Raw genomic sequence first — 23,750 nt, 5'->3', positions numbered from 1 at the left:
GTTTCTCACGATAAAGCAAAATGTGATTCCATTAACTTAGAATGGAAGAATGAGCAGTCATGATAATAATTGCATATATAGTTCAATATCAGCATGTTTAAGCTAAATCGTACCCTGATAAATTATTCAATGTGTTCTGCAGCCACAGTTGTTGCTTACACTCTGTATAGAACCTCTGTTCAGGCAAAAGCTGAATGAGTGAAATCATTGTCATATATAAGCTGAGGTTTTCAAATCACTCAGTGCATGCAAATGTTTCATTATAGAAAAATTCTTGGGTATACCACTCAAGTGCTCAGTAATTAAAGTACAAGTTTAAAAGATTTTTGAAGTGTGGAAATGCAGCAAATTAAAGATACCGGTACTTTAAGATGGAGTACCTCTTTAAGAAAAGACTTCCATAAAAGTTATGTAAAGCAAGGGACTGAAGATCATGATTAAACTTTGAGAAGGGCACTGGGAAGCTGTCCATTTCTTTCTTCAAAATCTGAATAACAATTTTTTTTGACTAATAGTACTTGTATTTTTCATATTCAGCTCTTTGTTTGGAATTGGGCTTTGGGAATTTTCATAGGATGTTCAATATCTCCTGATGTTATCTGTTGTGTTTTCAAAATGTGCATGATGTGGAGTTTCCTTGGTTTGGATAGATGTTTGATTCCAAATCTGCATCTTCATTTAATGAATAAATATGAAGGGAGTACAAATGGACTAAATAGTCATGAATAGTTGTTCTTCTGTTTTGCAGCAAATGTTTTGCATGATGAATCGAGTTTATGTTAAACGTAATCATAATTGTTACATTAAATAATTCAAATTCAGACCAGCGAATTGTAGAGTGATGCAAAGCTCCTATTGTAGTTGTGTACTGATGGATATTTTTTCAATGTAAGTTATTCCGGCTATTCCTGTGTTCTTTCATTGGTCAAAAGTTTGCAGGAATTTATCAGTTGCTGGTCTTATTACTTATTGGAAAATGTTACATTTTGAATTTGTAAATAAACCACATTCATTCTGTGAAATTTGTCATTGTATAAAGAACATTTTAAGGCTTTAGAAAAAAGTAATAATGTGAATTTATATTGTTGAGTTGTACACAGCAGAGAAGCAGGACCTTCAGCCCACTGTGTCAGTACTATCATGCAATCCCACTTGTCACCATTAATTCCATTTCCTTCTCTGCCTTGCTCATTGAAGTAGCTGTCTAAATGCCTGTTAAATATTACTGTTCCTCATTAATTCTTGTTTCAGATTTCAATTACACTTTCTATGGAAAAAGCTACCCCTCAAATCCCCTTAAAATTCTATGCCCTCTAGTTTGAACATTCTAAATGATGACACCATGGATGAGTTATGCGGAGACTCTGCCCATCTACCTTATCTATGGCCTTATGTCTAGTATGGCCTTATCTCTGGTTTAACTTCACACTTGAACAATGCGTGCTGCAGGAACTCCAAGTCTGACAGCATCTGTAGACGGTAATAAGCATTCGATGTTTCAGACCAACACTCTCATCTGGAGTAGAAGGGAAAGGGCAGAAGCCAGAATATAGAAGTTAGGAGACAGAAATATTGACAATTTATTCATTTGCATATATGCTGATTGACTTGCTGAGTTCCTCCAGCATTTTGTGTGTTACTCAAGATTTCCGGCATCTGTAAAGTCTTGTGTTTATCACTTCACACTTGACTCAGTTAAATTCCATCTGCTATTCCCTTGCCCAGTTAATATTTATCTTGTGTCCTTGGGTAACTTTCAGTGTTCTCCATAACACCAATTTTGGTGTTGTGTCAAAACTTAGTAATTGTGACGCCTTCATTCTCATCTAGATCATTAATGTACATGAATAGAGGATCCAGTACCATTCACTTCACCACCCCACTGCTTGGAGGCCTCTGATCTGTGGTGCCTCGAGTCTGCCCTGCCATTCAGTATAATCACTGATCTTTGCTGGTCTCAAATCTTCTATGCCAGTCCCTCAGAACCATAAATTCCTCTATCTTTCAAATATTTTTGTTATTGCACCATAAATATATCAAATGTTCTGGCTTCCACTACCCTTGGGGAGAGAATTCCAGTGATTAACTCCTGCTGTGAGAAGATATGTCTAAGCATCACAGTTTTAAATGATCAGCACCCTCCCCCCACTTCAATTTTCTAGATGTGTTCTCTTGTTTGTGGTTAAGTCTTTCAACCTTAACTTGTATTTTAAAATAAGGTGACCACTCATTCATGACTCTTAAGAAATATAGACCCAAACTGTCTAGCCTCTCTAGAACAATCCTCTCGTCCCAGGAATTAATCTGGCAAAGTCTCTTCAGACTGCTTACAATGTTAGTTTATCCTTTGGTAATTGTACACTATTCCAGATGTGATCTCATTAACAACTATAACAAAACCTATTCTTAATTTCTGAACCATATGTAATGAATGGCAACCTGCAGTTCTCCTAAAGTACTCAGTGGGCCTGCTTGCTAACTTTTTATGATTTGGTCCTTTTAAGAAACATGCTATAACATTATGGGAAACAGTATAACTGGCTAGCTTTTTAGTATCTACATAAATTAAGTTCTTGATCATTCATTTGTTATGTGATATGTCATATGATGTGGGCAATCATGGTCCCATAACCATAATTGTTCTTGGCAATTTTTTCTTACAGAAGTGCTTCGCCATTGCCGCCTCCTGGGCAGTGCTTTTATAAGACGGTGACCCTAGCTATTATCAGTACTCTTCATAGATTGTCTGCCTGGCATCAGTGGTTGCATAACCAGGGCTTGTGATATGCACCAGCTACTTATATGACCATCCACCACCTGCTGCTATGGCTTCATGTGTCCCTGATCGGGTGGGGTGGGGGGGGGGGGTGGGAGAAGCTAAGCAGGTGTCACACTGTGCACGAGTGACCTGCAGGCTAATGGAGGGAAGGAGTACCTTATGCCTCCTCTGGTAGAGCCATATCTCCACCCCATCACCCCAAAGTTCTAGATAAATATAATGATGCCCTTAAGCAGTTCTTACTGTTCTGCCTCTCAGCACATGATGGAGGCAACATGGGCATGACAATTGACAATTATTGTTTTATTTAATAAAAGGAGTTCGCCAGTGACACTGGATCTAGCTAGTCAGATTTGGATAAAATAATGTAACTGAGATGCTCAGCGCCAGAATACAGTTGTGAAATATATTGTTGCAAACTGGGGAATGAGGTAGATTCAGTCATTTGCATGTAAATATTTAGGATGTATAAATCATCTTGTTTAATAATAGTGCAATGTTGCTAATTCTTTGGCAGATTTGATGGTAAATAATCCAGGTCATGTTTTTGCCATGTGAGGAAATGATATAATATTTGTTGGATTCTGATGTTTGTAATCCAAAATGTGTTTGGAAATCAGGAAAGAAAATTTCCAAGTATAGTGGTGCTAGAAAGTTTGTGAATCCTGTAGAATTTTCTCTATTTCTGCATAAATATGATCTAAGTGTGATCACGCATATCCTAAATCTAGATAAAGAGAACACAATTAAATAAATAATGCACAAAGCATTATGATTGTTTATTTATTGAGAAAAATGATCCAATATTACATGTATATGTTGGGAAAAATTATGTGAACCTTTGCTTTCAGTAACTTGATCTATCCTGCACATGGGCTTGGAGGAATTTTAGGCCTTACAAAACTGCTTCAACTCTGGGATATTGGTGGTCTTCCTTGCATGACCTGCTTGCTTCAGGTTCTTCCACAACATTTCTATTGGATTAGGGTCAGGACTTTGACTTGGCCATTCCAAAACACAAATTATCTTTTAAAACCATTCTGTTCTTGATTTACTCTTATCTTTCAGATCATTATCTTGTTACATTATCCAACTTCCATTAAGCTTCAGGTGACGGACTGTTTCGCTGAGATTCTCCTGTAAAATATCTTGATATAGTTTTGAATTCATTGTCCCCTCAACAATTGCAAGCTGTCCACTATATCAAAAACACTGAACAATAATGGTGTTCATGGAAAGAAACCGCTGCTCTCCAAAAAGAATTGCTGCATGTCTCAAGTTTGCAGAAGACCACCTGGATGTTCTACAATGCTGAGTTCAGTCCCAGAGCTTTGTAGAACATCCAGGTAGTCTTTTGCAAACTTGAGATGTGCAGCAATGTAAGGTCTGTTTATGTGCACCATGCCTTGATCTTGGAACAGTATTCTGTGGATAGATGAGACAAAAGCTGAACAACTTGGCAGAAATCCACATTGCTGTGTTTGGAGGAAAACGGCTACTACTACTACTATGTCGACTCAGGCCTAGGGGGCCGGCGTCAGGCAAGGAAAAGGGCACTGCGCACCAACACCATAACCTCATCCTAACTGTGAAGCATGGAGAAAGGAGCATCATGGTTTGGGGCTGCTTTGCTGCCTCAGGGCCTGGACAGCTTGCAATCGTTGAAGGAACAATGAATTCAAAACTGTATCAAGATATTTTACAGGAGAATGTCAGTGTAGCAGTCTGTCACCTGAAGCTTAATGGAAGTTGGATAATGCAACAAGATAATGATCTGAAAGATGAGTAAATCAAAACCAGAGTGGTTTAAAAAGAAGAAAATTTGTATTTTGGAATGGCCGAATCAAAGTCCTGATTTTTATCCTATAGAAATATCGTGGAAGGATCTGAAGCAAGCAGTTCATGCAAAAAAGCCCACCAGCATCCCAGAGTCAAAGCAGTTTTTGTTAAGGCGGAATGGCCTAAAATTCCTCCCAAGCCAATGTGCAGGACTGATCAACAGTTACTGGAAACGCTTGGTTGAAGTTATTGCTGTGCAAGGGAGTCACACTCATTACTGAAAGCAAAGGTTCACATACTTTTTCCAACAAATACATGTAATATGGGATCATTTTTCTCAATAAATAATTGGGTTCTCTTCAATAGGTACATTTAATGTCAGAAAAATGTATACAATATACATCCTGAAATTCTTTTTCCTTTCAAACATCCACGAAAACAGAGAAGTGCCCTGAAGAATGAATGACAGTTAAATATTAGAACCCCAAAGTCCCCCCAACTCCCCCCTCCCATGCATAAGCAGCAGCAAAGCAATGACTTGGGTTTAGGACTTGCATGAAGATCTGATCACATTTTAAGCCATATTTATGAAGAAATTGAGAAAATTCTTCCTGGACTGACTGCAAAGCTGAGCTATCTCCATTACTGTGGACTCACTTTTGCAGACTCTGTGCTTCATGTTCTGTGTTATTTGTTTACTTTTTTATTATTTGCACAATTTGTTTTTTTTTCCACATGTTGGTATTGGTTTTTAATTGATTTTTATTATGTTTCTTTGTTCTGTGGCTGCCTGCAAGAAGGTAAATCTCAAAGTTGTGTACAGGATACATACTTTGATAATGTACTTTAAAATTGAACTTTGATATTGGAAAATGCTTCTAAGAGTTATAAGACCACTTGACCAAAGGCAAGAACAGGAAGGCAGATTACTATCTGAATGGTGTCAAGTACAACGAGATATAGGTGTCCTTGTGCATCAAAGTCACTGAAAGTAAGCATGCAGGTACAGCAGGCAGTGAAGAAAGCTAATGGCATGTTGGCCTTCATAACAAGGGGAGTTGTATATAGGAGCAAAGAGGTCTGCAGTTGTACAGGGCCCTGGTGAGACCACACCTGGAGTATTGTGTGCAATTTTGGTATCCACATTTGAGGAAGGACTTTCTTGCCATTGAGGGAGTGCAACGTAGGTTCATAGGGTTAATTCCCGGAATGGTGGGACTGTCATATGTTGAAAGATTGGAGCGACTGGGCTTGTATACACTGGAATTTAGAAGGATGAGAGGGGATCTGATTGAAACATGTAAGATTATTAAGGGATTGGACATGCTAGAGGCAGGTAACATATTCCTGATGTTGGGGGAGTCCAGAACTAGAGGCCACAGTTTAAGAATAAGGGGTAGGCCATTTAGAATGGAGTTCAGGAAAAACTTTTTCACCCAGAGAGTTGTAGATCTATGGAATGCTCTGCCTCAGAAGGCAGTGGAGGCCAATTCTCCGGATGCTTTCAAGAAAGAGTTAGATAGAGCTCTTAAAGATAGCGGAGTCAAGGGATATGGGGAGAAGGCAGGAATGGGGTATTGATTGTGGATGATCAGCCATGATCACATTGAATGGCGGTGCTGGCTCGAAGGGCCGAATGGCCTACTCCTGCACCTATTGTCTATTAATACCATTGTTACCTCAGAACTAATCAGTAAACTCAAGGCCTGGGCCTCAATACCCCCTCATGCAATTGCATTTTGAATTTCCTCACTTGCAGACCCCAGTCAGTTCAGATTGGAAAACAAAATCTCCTCCACAATCTCCATCAATGCAGGTGTACCACAGGGATATGTGTTTAACCCCCTGCTCTACTTGCTTTACACTTATGACTGTGTGGTTAAGTACAGCTCCAACACCATACTCAAGTTCACTGACGACACCACTGTTGTGGGCTGTATCAAAGGTAGTGATGAATCACCATACAGGAAGGAGACTGAAACTTTGCCTGAGTGGTGTAATAACAACAACCTCCCACTCAATGTCAGCAAGACCAAGAAACTTTGTAGACTTCAGGAGGGGAAAACCAAAGGTCTATGAGTCAGGACTTATTGGGGGATCAGAGGTGGAGAGAGTCAGCAACTTTAAATTCCTGGCTGTCAGAGGATCTGTCCTGGACACATCATATAAATGTAATTGCAAAGAAAGCACAACAGCACTTCTACTGCCTTGGGAGTCTGTGGAGATTCAAATGGCTTCAAAGAACTTCACAAACTTCTACAGGTGGAAAGTATATTGACTGCTGCTTTATGGCCTGGTATGGGAATACCAGGGCTTTTGAGCAGAGAATCCTACAAAAGCAGCTGAAGTCTATGTATCAGTATTACAGTGGAGTAAAGGAAATTACAGCAGCATGGAAGAGAAGCTAGCCAAAGTTGATTGGAAGGGGTCACTATCTGGGAAGATAGCAGAACAGCAATGGCTGAAATTTCTGGAGGCTATTCAGGAGTCACAGGAAAGATGCATCCCAAAAATAAAGATCCTCCTCCTAAAGGAAGGATGTGGCCATTGTGGCTGAAAAGGAAAGTCAAAGACAGCACTAAAATAAAAGAGGGCATTTAATAGCAAAATATAGCAGATGGCCTCTTTGTACAACGCTCCTTCCATTAACATCTTCTGGGTAGATCATGAAACCATACATTTCACTTCTTTTCCATCTTATATGTTTGCTTTCCATCTTGGATATGATTCTGGAACTATTGAAACCTGTCATTTGCTGATTAGAGATCGTCTGTGTGCTCCAATGCTCTGCAGTCTCTGAGAGGATTCTGGGAGAGGCAGAGTGAGTGAATCTCATGGTGGCCAGACTGTGGGATGGGGCTCAAACCGATGTTCAACTCCACTTCGCTGATTAAAGCGACAAGGGAAATTCAAACATCAAGGCAAATGTGGAGTGTGAGAGCCTGCCACTTTGCCTAAAGTGTTGTCCAGGTTTTCTGTGCTTTGGATGTGGACTTGGACTATAGACCCTTTTTTTCCAGTCTTATTTTTTATATTCTGTGTTTTTCGACCGAACTTTCTTCTTGTTTTTTTTGTGTGGGTAGGGGATTTGGGGGTTGATGTGCCTATTCCATTTTTGTTTGTTTTCTCTGTGCGGGGGTGGGGGGATTTGGGGGGTGATCGTGCTCCCTTTCTTTTCTTTCTTGATTTCATGGCTACCCAGAGAAAAAGAATTTCAGAGTTCTATAGTTTGATAACAAATGAACCTTTGAAATTAGTGGGAAGCTTGAAGATTGAACTTTTAAAAACGAACAGAAGGCAACAAAAAGAAAAAGCCGTAATGAGAGAATAGATGAAAAATGAAGGTAAGCTGGTAATAATATAACAGAAGACACAAAAAGGTTTTAATATTAATATTGTTAAATGAAGTTTAGTTTATTTAGCAGTCTTTAGTCCAGATAAAATGTTCCTCAATCCAAATAACATAATGCACTATTTATACCATAATTGTTTGTCAGTGTCCCGTATGTTTAAAAACAAATGCTAGATTAAATGTCTAACACCTTATGATTGTGACATTTATATTAATTTTTATAAAAACAATAAGTTATTGACTGTCTCAACAAGAGCTTGAGATTGGCTTTTGTTGGTTTGCTGAGAAAACATTCACAATTCCCGGTGTACTGTTGAAGACAATATGACATGGTGTTAAATGGAATGTAGGCGCTACCTGTGGAAAGTAAACCATAGTTTGTGTAATTAAAGCAATTACTTGTAATTTTATATGAAGAATAGTTGTAAATATTCTGAGGCTGGTTTTTATAATGCTATTCATTTTGCTATGCTTAGCCTAAAATCTATGTTGAACTGTCCTGTATCATGATTAAAATGCTACATATAACTGCAAATAATTGTTTTGAATTACAATTTGTAGAAAGAGAAATGTCAGTATCAGTTAAAGAACAAATAGTTGAAGATTCAAGAAGTGTTTTTTTTTTCAGTTTATGTTAGCATTTGTGTCTGTTCTTCCAATTCTCTGGTCACAGCCTGTATTAGAAGAGGTTTGGGTAACGTTGCACTTGACTGGTAGGCTTCCTTTTCATACACTAATGAGCAGGCATCTGGCTGCTGGTTTGTTTCAGCATAGAGACCCATCCTGTAGGAAGTTAGCACTCAGTTACCCAGTGTGACTGGGATCTCGAAATTGATTTTTTTCCCCCTTTCAGGCGTGAGGCGTTACAGTTTTGGAACTGCTGTGGACTTCTGCAGAATACTAGTTAAAGTTCATTGAAACGCTTGAGGCACGCAACAGACCTTCGTACTTATACTGATGCTATACAGTGGGCTCAGTTCAGCACTGTTAGACATTAGATCTGTAACTTTAAAAGCCATTTTGAAGATCAAGTACATTGTTTTTAAAGGGATCGGTCTTTGGCTGTATTTCCGCAGCTTTCTTTCGGAGAAGCCAGTCATTCCTTTTTAATAATTCCATAAACTTTCCTACAACAGTTCAGCTGAGGAATTTCTAAGATGATATCAAAACCAGTAACGACTAAAGCAGGCAAGTTGGATCTCGCTCATTCTGAGATGTGTGGCTTTGGGTGAAGATGCTTGTCTTCTATGAGAGTGTTCATTGTGAAAATAGGTGAAAACCACCGCCAAAATCTTTCTTCACTTAAGTCATTAGAAATATTGAAAAGTACGGCACAGGAGCAGGTCCTTCAGCCTACAATGTCTGTACCACTGGCACATGGCATGAATCACTTCATTCCCTACTCCATCCAGCCCCGGCAGCATATTCCAGGCATCCTCCACTGTTTTAGAAAAAACTTTACTTTGCGTTTCCTTTAAACTCTAACCTTTACACTATGCTCGCTGGTATTCGGCATTTCCACCCCCGAGAGAAAACATCTGTTTATCTACAGTGTCTCTCATAACTATATATTTCTGTAAGGTCACAGCTGTGTCTCTGATTCTCCAGAGAAGACAATCCAAATTTGTCTCTTTTTAAAGCTAATGGTCTCTAATTCTGGTGAGCCTGCACTCTTTCCAATCCTTCCACATCCTTGCTGTGATGCAGCGACTGGAAGTGTACATACTACTTTGAACGTAGCCTAACTAAAGTTTTCTACAGCTGCAACATGGCTAGATGCAAGATGCTGAAGGAACTCAGCAGGTCAGGCAGCATCTCTGGAAATGAATAAACAGTCAATGTTTCAGGCCAAGATCCTCCTTCAGCACTGGAATGGAAGGAGGAAAACTCCAGAATAAGAAGGGGGGAGGGGAAGGAGGACTAACTAGAAGGTGATAAATGAAGTCAGGTGGGTGGGAAAGGTAAAGGCTGGACATGAAGGAATCTCATGGGATGTGAGAGTGGATCCATGGGAGAAAGGGAAGATGGAGGGACACCAAGGGGAGATGGTAGGCAGGTGAGAAGAGGTTAGAGGCCAGGGGAATAGATGAAGAGGGAAGGGGGACGGGAATTTTTTTTTAACTGGAAGGAGAAATTGATGTTCATACTATGAAGTTAGAGGCTACCCAGACAGATAATGAGGTGTCAATATGGCTTGTCAGCTTTGATGCTTAATGCCCTAACTAGAAAGCAAAGATACTGTGGGCTGGCACCCTCAAATCGTCCTAATTATAACCGCTACCATTTACTGCACTTACTGTATTTGACCTTCCAAACTTGCCCGTCTTAACTCCATCAACTGTTGTTCTGCCCAATTTTCCATCTGATTTACAACCTGTTGTATCTTTTGACAACCTTTGGTATTTGTAAATCATCCACTGCCCTATCCTCATCAGTTATCTTCATCACCTCCTCCAAAGGAAACCTCCCATTTGACTCAGTTAGGATTTACTTCCCTCCGAGATAAGCTGACTACGCCTAATAAGTATATGGTTTACTCAACTGCAGGTAAGTCATGTCCCTGAGAATCTTCAAAAATATCCTTACCCTCTCACTGGCCTATAAATTGCTGGGTTTGTCCTTGTTGCCCCTAATCAACATTGGCTCTTCTTCAGTTTTGTCTTCTGTGGCTAAAAAGATGTCCCTGCAATCTCACCAATATCCTGGGATGGATGCAGTCATGCTGTGGGAACTTGTCCGCCTTAGTATTTTTCAAAGCAGCCAATGCCAGCTCCTCAATATTACATTTCCTAGAAGGACCCTCCCTATTGACGTCATTCTGTCTTTGGTGATTACTTATTCAAAGTACTCATTTACATGCCTGATACCTTTGACTTCAAAGTTCAAAGTAAATTTATTATCAAAGTACATATCTGTCACCATATACAGTTGGTCCTCCTTATCCGCGGGTTCAACCAACCGCAGATCAGGAAAACCCGGAAGTTCTCTCTCCAGCACTTGTCGTTTGAGCATGTACAGACTCTTTTTTTTACTTGTCATTATTCCCTGAGCAATACAGTATAACAGCTATTTACATAGCATTTACATTGTATTAGGTATTATAAGTAATCTAGAGATGATTTAAAGTATATGGGAGGATGTGCATAGGTTACTGTGGATAAGGATCGAGAAAAAAACGGAAGTTCTCTAAGTCGGAACAGGTACATTCGATATTATGTAGTGTCAGTCAAATGTGTGTCTTAGTGTATCGTATATGTTTTACCTTTCTATGCATATAAAACACTTAAGAAAGGTATGTATTTCAATAATTAAACCACTACTTTGCTTAGTAATAATTGTAGCTTTCATTGGGGTAGGGCCTTCACATGCTCCATTATTCTCACTTTATCCTTTAAAATTGTTCTGCTCATTGACCGACTGTAGCCTAACGCTTTTCCAATGACCGATGACGTTTCACTTCTTTCCGATCACTTTATTATTTCCACTTTATTTTCAATCGTGATCGTTTTCCATCAATGGAACAGAAAGACTATGGGTGGCAGGTCCCGAGCTCCACTGGGTTCTGAAGTCTCAGGTTACTGAGACAGGTTAAATAAGGTCCAGAGTTCCATCGGGTCCTAAAGTCCACCACACTGTAACGGGTTAAATAAGGTCTGGAGCTCCACTGGGTCCTGAAGTCCACCACACTGTAACGGGTTAAATAAGGTCTGGAGCTCCACTGGGTCCTGAAGTCCACCACACTGTAACGGGTTAAATAAGGTCCGGAGCTCCACTGGGTCCTGAAGTCCACCACACTGTAACGGGTTAAATAAGGGACTTGAGCATCAGCTTTTTTTGGTATCTGCAGGGGGTCCTGGAACCAATCCCCCATGGATAAGGAGGGCCGACTGTGCAACCCTGAGATTAGTTTTTTTTTGTGGGTATTCACAATAAATACAAGAAAAATAATAGAAACATTGAAAGACTGCACTTAACAAGTTGGGCAAACAATCAATGTGCAAAAGGTGACAAACTGTCCAAATACAAAATGATAAAGAAAAGGAAATAATAATAATAAATAAGCAATAAATATCAAGAACTTGAGATGACAAGTCCTAGAAAGTGTGTCCATAAGTTTTGGGAATAAGTAGTGAAGTTCTATGCACAGGTTCAAAAGCCTGATGGTTGAGAGAATAGCTGTGCTTGAACCTGGTGGTGTGGAATACTCTCTTTTTGTTCGCTACCATCTTGTTTCTAATATGCATATAAGTGCCTTGGGACTTATTTTAATCCCACTTGCTAAGGACATTTCTCGGTGCCTTTTAGCCATAAGACCATAAATTTTCTTTTTTCCTTCCTGTTTCCTTCAAAAGCATTGTCTGATTTCAGCCTCAAACTGTACATATGCTTCCTCTTTCTGTTTGACTGAACTCAGATTAATTGGCCTTTCATTTTAGAAAACCTCCCATGTCAGATGTGGATTTGACCTTAAATACTAACATCTGCTTCGTTACCTAATACTGTTATGATTGGCCTCCCCCATCCCCCCCCCCCACCCCCATTTTATACTTGACCTGAAGGCCATGTCTTACAGAATTATGGCCACTGTTCCCAAAGTCCCCAACTGTAACTTGGATCGCCTGGCCAAGCTGTTTCTATAGTATAAGTTCTTGTACCTCGCTATGTAATAAGGGCTATGGTCAGGGTGCCGGTTGATGGGGCAAGGAAGGTTACTGGTTCATCACAGACTAGATGTGTCGAAGAGCTTTGTTTCTGTGCTGTAGCAATCTATGACTCTGTCCTGTCAGTGAAGCAGCGATATTCTTTATCATTAATTTACATTCCTTCGCCCTGGGGTATTAAAGTTGCCAGTCCTGCCTTTTTCCAACCAAATTTCTTCCCCTAGGCAGTTAATTTGATCAACCATTCTTGTTAGTCCCCCTCACCCTCTCTCTGACTATTGCCTGAATCACTGCACTGTAAACACTTTAAGCCAATTTTTATAATGCAGTTTACATTGTAAGTACATGCTTGTATTTATGCACATTTCATTCCATATCTGTACTTCTGGCTTTTTATAGAATTCTTTATTCTGTGTAATTGTATATAGAACTCGCACAACACAGCAAAATGCTAATACATTCAAAATGTAGATACCAGGTGAATAAAGTTGATCATCAGCCTTACCCATTACACTCATTGCAAAGACTGGAACATTGTTGTACTTAAAAGCACTTTAGACCACATTTTATATTTTTGATTTTGGGTATTGTTTTGCCCTAAATACATTATGTCCATTACAATTTGATGGTTACATTCATTTTGCAGAAAACACTTTCTCCAAAAATTATTACAGGCTTGAATGGACTATAGAATATTGATAGAGATCAGAATCAGGTTTAATATCACTGGCATATGTCATGAAATTTGTTAGCTTATTGGCAGCAGTACAATGCATTATATTATAGAAAAAGAAAACTCTGATTTACAGTAAGTATATGTATATGAAATATTTAAACAAAATAAGTTGTGCAAAAAAAAAGGACATTTTTAAAAAAAATAGCGAGGTAATGTCCATTCAGAAATTGGATGGAAGAGGGGAAGAAGCTGTTGCTGATTTGTTAAGTGTGTGCTTTCAGGCTTCTGTACCTCCTTCCTGATGGTAGCAATGAGAACAAGGCATGACCTGGGTGATGCAAGTCCCTAATGATGGACACCGCCTTTCTGAGGCGTTGCTTCTTGAAGATGACCTGGATACAACAGAGGCTAGTGCCCATAATAGAGCTGACTAATTTTACAACACTCTGCAGTCCCGTACAATAGCCCCCATATACCAGACAGTGATGCAATCATTTAGAATGCTCTCCACAGTACATCTGTAGACATTTGCAAGTTTTTTTGATTACATACCAAATCTCCTCAAACTCTTCATGAAATATAGCTGCTGTTTTGCCTTTATAGCTGCATCAGTATGTTGGGTCTGACATTGACACCCACTTGAAATGGCTGTCCACTTCTCAACCCTTTCTGAAGTCCACTATCAGTTCTTTGATCTTATTGATGTTGGGGACAAGGTTGTTGCTGCAACTAGCTGGGATTTCTCTCTCCTGTATGCCCTCTCGTCACCCATTGAGATTCTGCCAACAATGATTGTATTATTAGCAAATTTATAGATGGCATTTGAGCTGTGACTTGCCACATAGTCATGGGTGTAGAGAGAGAGCAGTGGGCTAGGCGTACATCCCTGAGGTGCACCGGTGCTAACTGTCAGTGAGGTGGAGATGTTATTTCCAATCTGCATCTGTTATAGTCTTTCTGTTAGGAGGTCGAGGATACAATTGTGGAAGGAGGTACAGAGGACCAGGTTCTGGAGCTTTTTGATCAGGACTGATGGTGTTAAACACTGAGCTGTAGCCAATAAACAGCATCCTGACATACAGTAGGTATTTGTGTTGTCCACGTGATCCAAGGCCACGTGGAGAGTCAGTGACATCGTGTCTGCTGTAGATCTATCATGACAATAGGCAAATTGCAGTGGGCCTAAGTCCTTGTTGAGTCGGGAGTTGTTTCTAGCCCTAACCAACCTTACAAAGCACTTCGTCACCGGAGATGTGAGTGCTACTGGGTGATAGTTGTTAAGGCAGCTCACCTGCTCTTCTTGAGCACTGGTATAATTGTTGCCCTTTTGAAGCAGGTGGGAACTTCTGACTGTAGCAATTAGAGATTGAAAATTTCTTTGAACGCCCCAGCCAGTTGTTTGGTACAGATTTTCAGAGCCCTAACAGGTACTCCATCAAGGCCTGTTATGTTGTGAGGGTTCACCCTCCTGAAAGACGGCCTGATGTCGACCTCCAAGATCGAGATCGCAGGGTCACCAGGTGCTGCAGGGATCCTTCTAGCTGTGATTTTATTCTCCCTCACAAGGCAAGCATAAAAGCCGTTGAGTTTGTCTGGGAGTGAAACATTGCTGCCCTTCATGCTGGAATAGTTCCTTGGCTCTCGAATTAGCCCTGTGTATGTCATACCTGGTTTTCTTGTACAGACTTGAATGCCCCAGATCTAGCTCTCTGCAGACTACGAACCTCCTGGTTCATCCACAACTTTTGATTTGGGTATGAACAATAAGTTCTCATAGGCACACACTCATCCACGCAGGTTTTAAAATTATGTATAGAATTAGAAGCATTTAGTCAGTCTTCCTAATGCAGGGATGTGAAAAAATATGAGCACATGCATTTAGGATGAGAGGAAGGAGCTTTAAAGGGGGATCTGAGAGCATACTGGGTGGCATGGTAAGGTGGCGGTTAGCCTAATGCTATTACAGCATTTAGGACCAGTTCAATTCTGCTACTCTTGGTAAGGAGTGTGTACGTACTTGCAGTGACTGTGGGTTTCCCTCAGCTGTTCTGCTTTCTCCCCGCATTCCAAAGATACATGGGTTAGGGTTAGTTGTGGACGTGCTATGTTGGTGTGAGAAGCATGACAAATCTTGTGGGCTGCCTCCAGCGCATATTTTGATTGTGTTGTTGCGTTAACAGCCAGATGTGGTTCTTGGCAAAACTAACCTCTCAGTCACAGTTTGTTTTTTTACATGGCACTCAGTTAATATCTGGAATTGATTACAGGTGGAGGTGTTGGAGATGGATACAATTATTACACTTATAAGACATTGAAACAGGCACTTGAATAAGGCATGGAAGAGTACCTACATAGTATAGGCAAATGTTGTTAGTGTAGATGGTCAGAAAAGTTGGCATGGATGTGGTGGGCCTTCTGTGCTTAATTTAAAATGTTTTTCATGCAAATAAGGCTTGTAAAGTGGTGTGAGGCACATTTGAAATTAATGTTCTTTTTGAGCACTGCTGAAATTAGGCAGTGTTTTATCCTTGGGTGGGTAACAAATGTGTAATATAACATCTGTTTCTGTTTCTATTTTGAGCAATGTTGGTTACTAAGTAAAACAGCGAGCACTTAGCACCAAGTATTTGTTCGAGTTTACAGTTGAAAATATGTACTTGTATTAATTTGGGATTCTGATTCTCTGTGTTTGCAATACTTTAAAACTTGCTGTTGATGTAAGTTTGGAAGTCAATTTAGCACTTGATGTCAAAGGAAAGGTGGTCTCCAGTTTATTGTTGGTGCACTTCAGATTTAAATCAAACTAAAGGCATGTGGACTGTATGGATTTACAAAATCCCAGCTATGGAGTTGATTGGATTAGATTTTGCTGTGAAGTATAAAATCCCAGAAGCTACTGTTTGTTATTTCCAGATCCAAGGAGTGCTGCTTTACAATCTTTATCAGCAAAGTCTTCAATACAGTGGATTCCAGTTAATTGGGGCACATAGGGACTAGTACATTTTGGCCCAATTAAGTGGCTGCCCCAATTAGCTAAAGTTTCATGAAAATTGTTAAAAAGGTATAAAAAAGACAAACTACTGTTTTAACTGAGTAACACATTACATATTTAAATAAAATACAGAATAAATTAGAACACTACCGATAGTACTTTAAAACGGTACAAGTTCCTAATAGTTATCAATGGAGGAACTCATCCAACTTATGCTGCCGTGTTCTTTTGACTGTAAATGAACAAGATCAGTGCAGACACCAAGTGTAGATGAGTGTTGTGACATCTTGGCAAGGGTCTGATATTTTAAAAGTCAAAATAAAATAATTTTTAAAAACCTCTGCTTTTTGAATCAGCATCTGTTGGTCCAGATGGATAACTTGGCAGAAGCACACACAGAACTGAAACCATTTTAAAAACTGTTTGACGATAGTCTCTGGCAAAATTAAACGACATGGTGTCCCAAATAAACAAAAGGGATCTCAGCTATTTTCTTGATTTGTTTTTGTTTTTTTAAGAGTTTGTCCCAAATAAGCGGCTGTCCTGATTAACTGATGCCTAGTTATCCGGAATTCACTATATATCAAAAATTAATTTATTGTAAAGTAACTTAAATTTGCTTTAATAGCATGCGGTGTGATAAATATTGCTTAGCAGTCTTTGGACTTAGTTAATTCTCTATTTTCATTTTTAAAGTGTATAAATCAGGATCTACATTGTGTGAATATTCCAGTCTTTTCTGTTCTGCGGCAAGTTTTACAATAGCTAAAAGTTGTGCATTTCTCTTCTGATTTGACTTTTGTTCATAATATCACCGTTGGCGTACACTAGGTTTTCTTGACTGGAAAATACTAAACAGTGCAATTTCATTCCACACAGGTGCACCTAGTTATTTATAGTCTGAATGCCCCTCTTTGACTACAAAATTTTCAGGCATTGTGTGCTAATTTCAAATGCAAATAGATTTACTGCCATCTATACTGTAGTACCCACTTCTATTTTGGAAGAGGGAATATTTCATTTAACTTTTCAGTACTAGCATGTGCTTGAGTTCATTTTGTCTGCTTCCATTGAAAATGATCTCACTCTGTGCACAGAAGTCCTACCCGATTTACGTGTAGCCTGTACAGGCAGAATTGAGGTGGTGGGGTCCAGGCCCCAGAGAGTATTGAAGCGACAGAGCCCAATGTTTGGATGATGACCCCTGTTTCCATCCAAGGGGTCAGTGTGGACATGGTGGAGGATTACAAATGTCTGGGAATATGAATTGACAATAAACTGGACTGGTCAAAGAACACTGAGGCTGTCTACAAGAAGGATCAGAGCCGTCTCTATTTCCTGAGGAGATTGAGGTCCTTTAACATCTGCTGGACGATGTTGAGGATGTTCTACGAGTCTGTGGTGGCCAGTGCTATCATGTTTGCTGTTGTATGCTGGGGCAGCAGGCTGAGGGTAGCAGACACCAACAAGATCAACAAACTCATTCGTAAGGCCAGTGATGTTGTGGGGGTGGAACTGGACTCTCTGACAGTGGTGTCTGAAAAGAGGATGCTGTCCAAGTTGCATGCCATCTTGGACAATGTCTCCCATCCACTCCGTAATGTACTGGTTAGACACAGGAGTACATTCAGCCAGAGACTCATTCCACCAAGATTCAACACTGAGCGTCATAGGAAGTCATTCCTGCCTGTGGCCATCAAACTTTACAGCTCCTCTCTCAGAGTGTCAGACACCCTGAGCCAATAGGCTGGTCCTGGACTTATTTCCACTTGGAATAAGTTACTTATTATTATTTAATTATTTATAGTTTTATATTGCTATATTTCTATACTATTCTTGGTTGGTGCGACTGTAACGAAACCCAATTTCCCTCGGGATCAATAAAGTATGTCTGTCTGTGTCTATGATTTAGGCACCAGGTTAGATTGAAAAGGGCAGGATGTCGGGGCCTGAAGTGAGGGACGGGCCAGTTCAGTTCGCTGCTCTGTGCTAAACTAAGTGTCCATGGACAAGACTGTCTTTGTGGACTTCTGTTCTGAATGCTATTTGCTGTGTTTATTGTTTGCATGAGTTTTTTTCCCCTCTGCACATTGGGTGTTTGACAGTATTTTTCATGTTTTTTTGGGGCTTTGTTTCGTGGCTGTCTATTAGACGAATCTCGCGGTTGTATAATGTACACATACTTTGATAATAAATGTACTTGGTACTTTGAACTTTTGAACTTTGATATGAATGAGTGTTTAGGAGACCAGTGGAATGGGTTTGCCAGCTGTTGTTGGGCTGCAGGTGACATGAGCTGGGTTTTTACTATATTGAATTCAAGAAGAATACATTCACGTCAACACAAGTTCATTTTACAAATCCTGTCTTAGAGGCACCATCCAGCCCAGCAACAGTGTCCATTTTAAAAACTGTCAAAAGCATTTAAAGCCTTGTCTGCCATAAAGTATTTAAAAATAATACATCATTAGCCTGAGTTGGGCTCAGGTTAAATTTGTTAATACCAGTTTTATTATTAGAAAATGGCCAAACAAGATGCTTCTCCAGAGAGCACACTTCTGCAGTTATCCTCTGCTGTGTGGGAACTTTGTGACTGTTTGACTTTTGAGCTGTTTGGGTTACAAAGTTCTTGGGGACAGAACCCTGCTGTGATCTTGTGAATTCTTGTAATGCCATTGATGACAACATACAGGATTGTAAAATTTGTCGTCCATTGGCGACTTAATCCCTAGTTTAATTGCATTCAGCCACTTCACTTCGTCTCTGGGAAGTGGGAAAAAGATTAGGAGAGATGATTAAGAACAAATTACAAAGAAGTTTTGAACTTGTTAAGAAATGCAGAGGTCCTTGAAAGCCTAAGCTATCTGGACCCCCATCTATGGGAGTTGGAGTCAGTGAGGTCTATTCCTCATTGGACTGGGTTTGCGAAAAGTAACATTTGTTTTACTAAATGGGGCAGAATATTGCAAAAGCTGAATATCTGAAAAACCTGTAGCATCTGTTGGGTATGATTAGAGTAGCTATTAGCTAATCGCACATTAGGCATATGAAGTAATACAAAATTGATTTTAATAGAAATTTTAATGTAGACTCTTGCTGCCTCAGTTTAGGAACATTTACTATATACAACAAATGCTGACTTTGCTAGTGATGTCTATCCTTTGATTAAATAAAAAAGACAGTATTTGTGCATTTTTTATTGTCTTCTAAATGCCCTGTAACAGTTGTATTTCAATTTGCAGTGTTTGTTCACTCTAATTCCAGATAATGTTATAGGTGAATGTCTTGAGCATTAAGATGTTTGTCTCTGCAGATCACCTGATGTGATTATTGCCAGCATTTGCTGTTTTAGTGCTTGAGCATTTGATTGAAAGGTCTATGATTTTATTGATCATTTTATGCAAAATGTATTATTGTAGGGTAATTTATTAAGATAATTGAAATTTTTTTGCATCTGCTTTTGCTTATAATTATACTATTTTTAATGTTACTTGCATGAAAAGCACTTGCTTATCCATGAAATTTGAATGATGAAGGATTTTTCTTCTGTTTATACGTATAGAATAATTGATAATATACTTGTATTTTCAGAATTCAACCGTAAATAATCCTTTCTAAATTGATATTCATGTTTTGTGACTCATCAATTTCAAAATGGCATGGGAAATATTCCGATGATACTCTTAAGTTGCTGTCTGGATTGGCTCCTTTCTGGTTGTTCTTGTTACTTTCTCATATCAGTCTTCACTGAGGTAAACCATTTTAGCTGAGATCAAGAACCCAACCTGAGATCTGTTTTGCCTGGTTCCCTTACTGCAAAAGGTATCAGGAGACTCAAATACAGATGAACTGTGTTACAGCCATTCGGGGAGTGGAAGTTTGCCCTCATGGCATTTAGAAATTATCACCAAAAAATGGTGAGAAACGTTTTTTTTTTGCTTTTTTTGACATGGATAAATAATGTGGCGTTGCATTATAGAAAATCCTATGGACGGCTTTCTCGGATCAGTTGGCCCGCTCCCTCAATCACTGCAATTGCCTGTACATATTTCCATCTACGTGATTATATTAAGGCTCTGGGTGGAGTGAAGGGGAAGTAATGTTGTAAATCTGACATTTTGCTTTTTTCCTTGAATTTTGGGCAGTATTACCATTCATGATACAAAGAGCATTCTGTTTGAATGCAATATGATCTTGTCATTTTTGTCATTTAGTACCTAGAACAGTTGTCAAAGAGTCAAAGGTACAGCATATAAGCAGCCAAGAACATACTGACCATCAAACACTCATTTTTAAATGAGTCCTTCCCAGTTACATACTTGAGGCAATTTGGTGGCCAATTAACCTACTAACCTGAGCAATTTTGGTATGTTTTTACTGAGGAATAGAGCCAGATGGTCACAGGGGGAGTGGGCACACAGTATTGCAAGTCAGGATCAACCCCGAGTCACAGGAGCTGTGTGGTAGCAAGATCCTTAAGCATCTGAAGAATTTTGGTATTAACTATTAATTTTACTTGTATAGATCCTGTGTGGACAGTAATGACATCACGCTTCCGGTTGCCAGCTGGCAGGACTTACAATGTGCGAGCATCTGAACTGGCTAGAGATAGACAACACACAGAAGTGGTGTGCAACGTGCTTCTTCTGGATAACACTGTTCAAGCATTCAAAGTTAATGTAAGTTGATAATTTATTTTCTGAATTTGAAACAGTTTAAAAAAAAAATTGGCTTCCATTCAGTAACTTTGGCTTACCCACTGAAGGTTGATCTAAGAGACCAAACAAATGGCAGTGTAGTGATTGGGTGAGGGTGTGGTTTGTTCCGTGGTCTGGTGTAATGTGGAAGGGTGTATGATGAGTCTGATGAGGTATTTGCTTTCTAATTCCGAATAGAGAAAGAGATTGTGTAAGAGTGCAGTGCCCGTTTAGTTTTGTTTTGGGTTCTGCTGGTGTAAACAAAAGTATCCGATCCAGTGGAGTTAAGTTCATGACAGAGTAGACTGCAGATTCATTTGGCTTTCTCTTGCTCAAAGTTTTCTTTTGCAGAAGTGCTTCTGTGGGGAAAAATATAAAATCCATTTTGCTGATTATGTTATTTGGATGCAGTATTCCAACTTCAGGGAATGAAATTCTTGAGATTGGCAGAAGACAATGCTGTACAGAGAAATAGAGTCTATGCCATCTTCAGTTGGGTGGCAGTATTGAGAATATAGACAAATATTTCCTTTTTAAGTTTGAAAAAGTAGTTTTCAGCAATAAAAGTAAGTGTAGTTAATTAATTTAATTATGCATCTTAGAATATTATATATGCAGGTGAAATTATTATGCAATGAGTAGTATCGACTAAAGAATCATCAGGATTTCCTGTGTAATCCTCCTGTAATCCTTCTGGAGACAAAAAACTGCATTTATTGCAATGTGGAGCGTCAATCCATCCAGTGGATTAATTTGTGGTCGAGCAGCTTCCATGGAAGGAAAGGGATTGTTAATGCTCTGGCTCGATCTTGCATCAGGACTGTATCTGCATATGGCAGAAACTCGGTTTTGTGGTCGGGGGTTGGGGTTGGTAGCAAGGTTTTCGCCTTCAATGTGGTGTTTCAGTATACTTAGTGTTATCAAAGTAGTTTACATGTTGGTACTCTGATAATAAAGTTACTTTAAGCTTTTGAACTCCCCTGAAGAGGTTTGCAGTGTTTTTCCTTTCAGATGTTCCTGTTTAAGCATTGTAAAGACCAGAACAATGTGAAATGTATTTTGTCACCACTTTGCAAAATTCACTTCTGACATGACTGCTGTGTCCATTGCTGCTGCTTTTTTCTAGTATTAATTTTAACTGATTGGATACTATTGGTTATCCCTCATGTCAGAAAAGACTTATCATTTGAACAAGGGTGTGGGAACATTTTTGCTTATTGCTGATGAGAGAAAGCAGTTGTCGTAAAGGAAGGAACATGGAGGGGATTGGAAAGAAGTTACTCTTGTCTTTAAACACTATTGTTTCTGACAAAATTGGATAATTATTCAAGAAGCCCAAATAGGGCATTTCTTCAAGAATAATTTGCATTTTCTTTGATTCATTATTCTCTGCACAAAGAAACCTTTCAACTGAACTTTGCCTCGTCTGTATTGGGTTGCTCTCAAGAAAAATGTAAGATGCCTTGGTCTCCATTCTGATGCAGTGATTTACTGAACTTGGAAATATTAAGCTTGTAGCAGTTAATGACCACTGTTGCATCTGGAAAAAGAAATTTCAGTATTGGTTTTCAGGCAGTAATGTAGCATTAAAAAAATTGCATCTAATTTTCTTAGTATTTTGGTATTTTGAACATTACTTTTGGCCCACTGTTAATGAATGCCACAATTACAACCAAACTGTTAACTTTTTTTTCTGTCATCTTTAATTTTAATGTTCTGTGTGGACCCATTCAGACAAGGAAGGGCTTAATTTCCAGTACTTTCTTTATATAACCACTCCTATTCTGATATTGGTCATTCTCTAACTTAACTTAAAATCAGGGAGGGTGTAATAGATCAGTATTCCTATTTCAGGTTACAGTACAGCAACTTCAAAAACAAATTGTTCAGACTTCCAGCGACGCTGAGTAAGATACCAGTGATGTGCCCATACTTGAATTTCTTGCTCAAGATTGAACATAACCTGTAAACACAAGATTTCTGGAGCTGTCTCCCTGTAAGAAATCAATTTTTAAAATGAGAAGAGAAACATTTTTTGGATAAAGTATCAAGAAAGGAGAGTCTTTAACTGGCTGGTGTAAATGTACCAATATCCTGATCCTGAATACAATGCTGTGATCGGGCAAGATCCCCAGAGAGAAACAAACGGACCATGTTTCCGATCTGTGACCTTTCATAAAAGAAGACAGATTAGCGATAATGATGAATAAAACATAGAAACATAGAAAACCTACAGCACAATACAGGCCCTTCGGCCCATAAAGTTGTGCCGAGCATGTCCCTACCTTAGAAATGACTAGGCTTACCTATAGCCTTCTATTTTACTAAGCTCCATGTACCAATCTAAAAGTTTCTTAAAAGACCCTAACGTATCCGCCTCCACCACCGTTGCCGGCAGCCCATTCCACACACTCACCACTCCCTGAGTGAAAAAACTTACTCCTGACATCTCCTCTGTACCTAATCCCCAGCGCTTAAACCTGTGTCCTCTTGTGGCAACCATTTCAGCCCTCGGTAAAAGCCTCTGACTATCCGCACAATCAATGTCTCTCATCATCTTGTACATCTAATAGGTTAGAGAAAGGACAAATGACAAGGGCTACGAAAGGGGAAGGAGAAATAACAAAAGGTTGATAATGAAGTGTGGATGCGGGACAAGTGCAGAAACAAAGATTAACCCAGAAGCCAAGGAAATGGGGGCAGAATTAGTCCCTTTTGGCAGGGGTGCGATAGTTTCACTTTTGCCATAGTGGATGCCATTCTTAAAGACAAAGTTCCTATCTCAATAAAAATAAAAAGAGTAATTGGAAATAA

At 39.3% G+C, this 23,750-nt stretch overlaps 1 protein-coding gene across 3 annotated transcripts in view; it reads left to right on the top strand.

The window, feature by feature from the left end:
• Positions 1-23,750, top strand: part of ptpn4a (protein tyrosine phosphatase non-receptor type 4a) — a 227,768-nt gene that overhangs the window by 37,380 nt on the left and 166,638 nt on the right. For all 3 annotated transcript variants that reach the window (XM_073027041.1, XM_073027032.1, XM_073027025.1), the window contains one exon: positions 20,764-20,918. In XM_073027041.1, coding sequence (XP_072883142.1) covers positions 20,781-20,918 — 138 coding nt within the window. In that variant the 5' untranslated portion in view covers positions 20,764-20,780. The remainder of the gene's footprint in view (positions 1-20,763; positions 20,919-23,750) is intronic.

Source organism: Hemitrygon akajei, chromosome 2, assembly GCF_048418815.1.
Source record: "Hemitrygon akajei chromosome 2, sHemAka1.3, whole genome shotgun sequence".
Lineage (NCBI taxonomy): Eukaryota > Metazoa > Chordata > Chondrichthyes > Myliobatiformes > Dasyatidae > Hemitrygon > Hemitrygon akajei.
The sequence above is the reverse complement of the archived record's forward strand: the minus strand, read 5'-3'. Positions and strand labels throughout refer to the sequence as shown.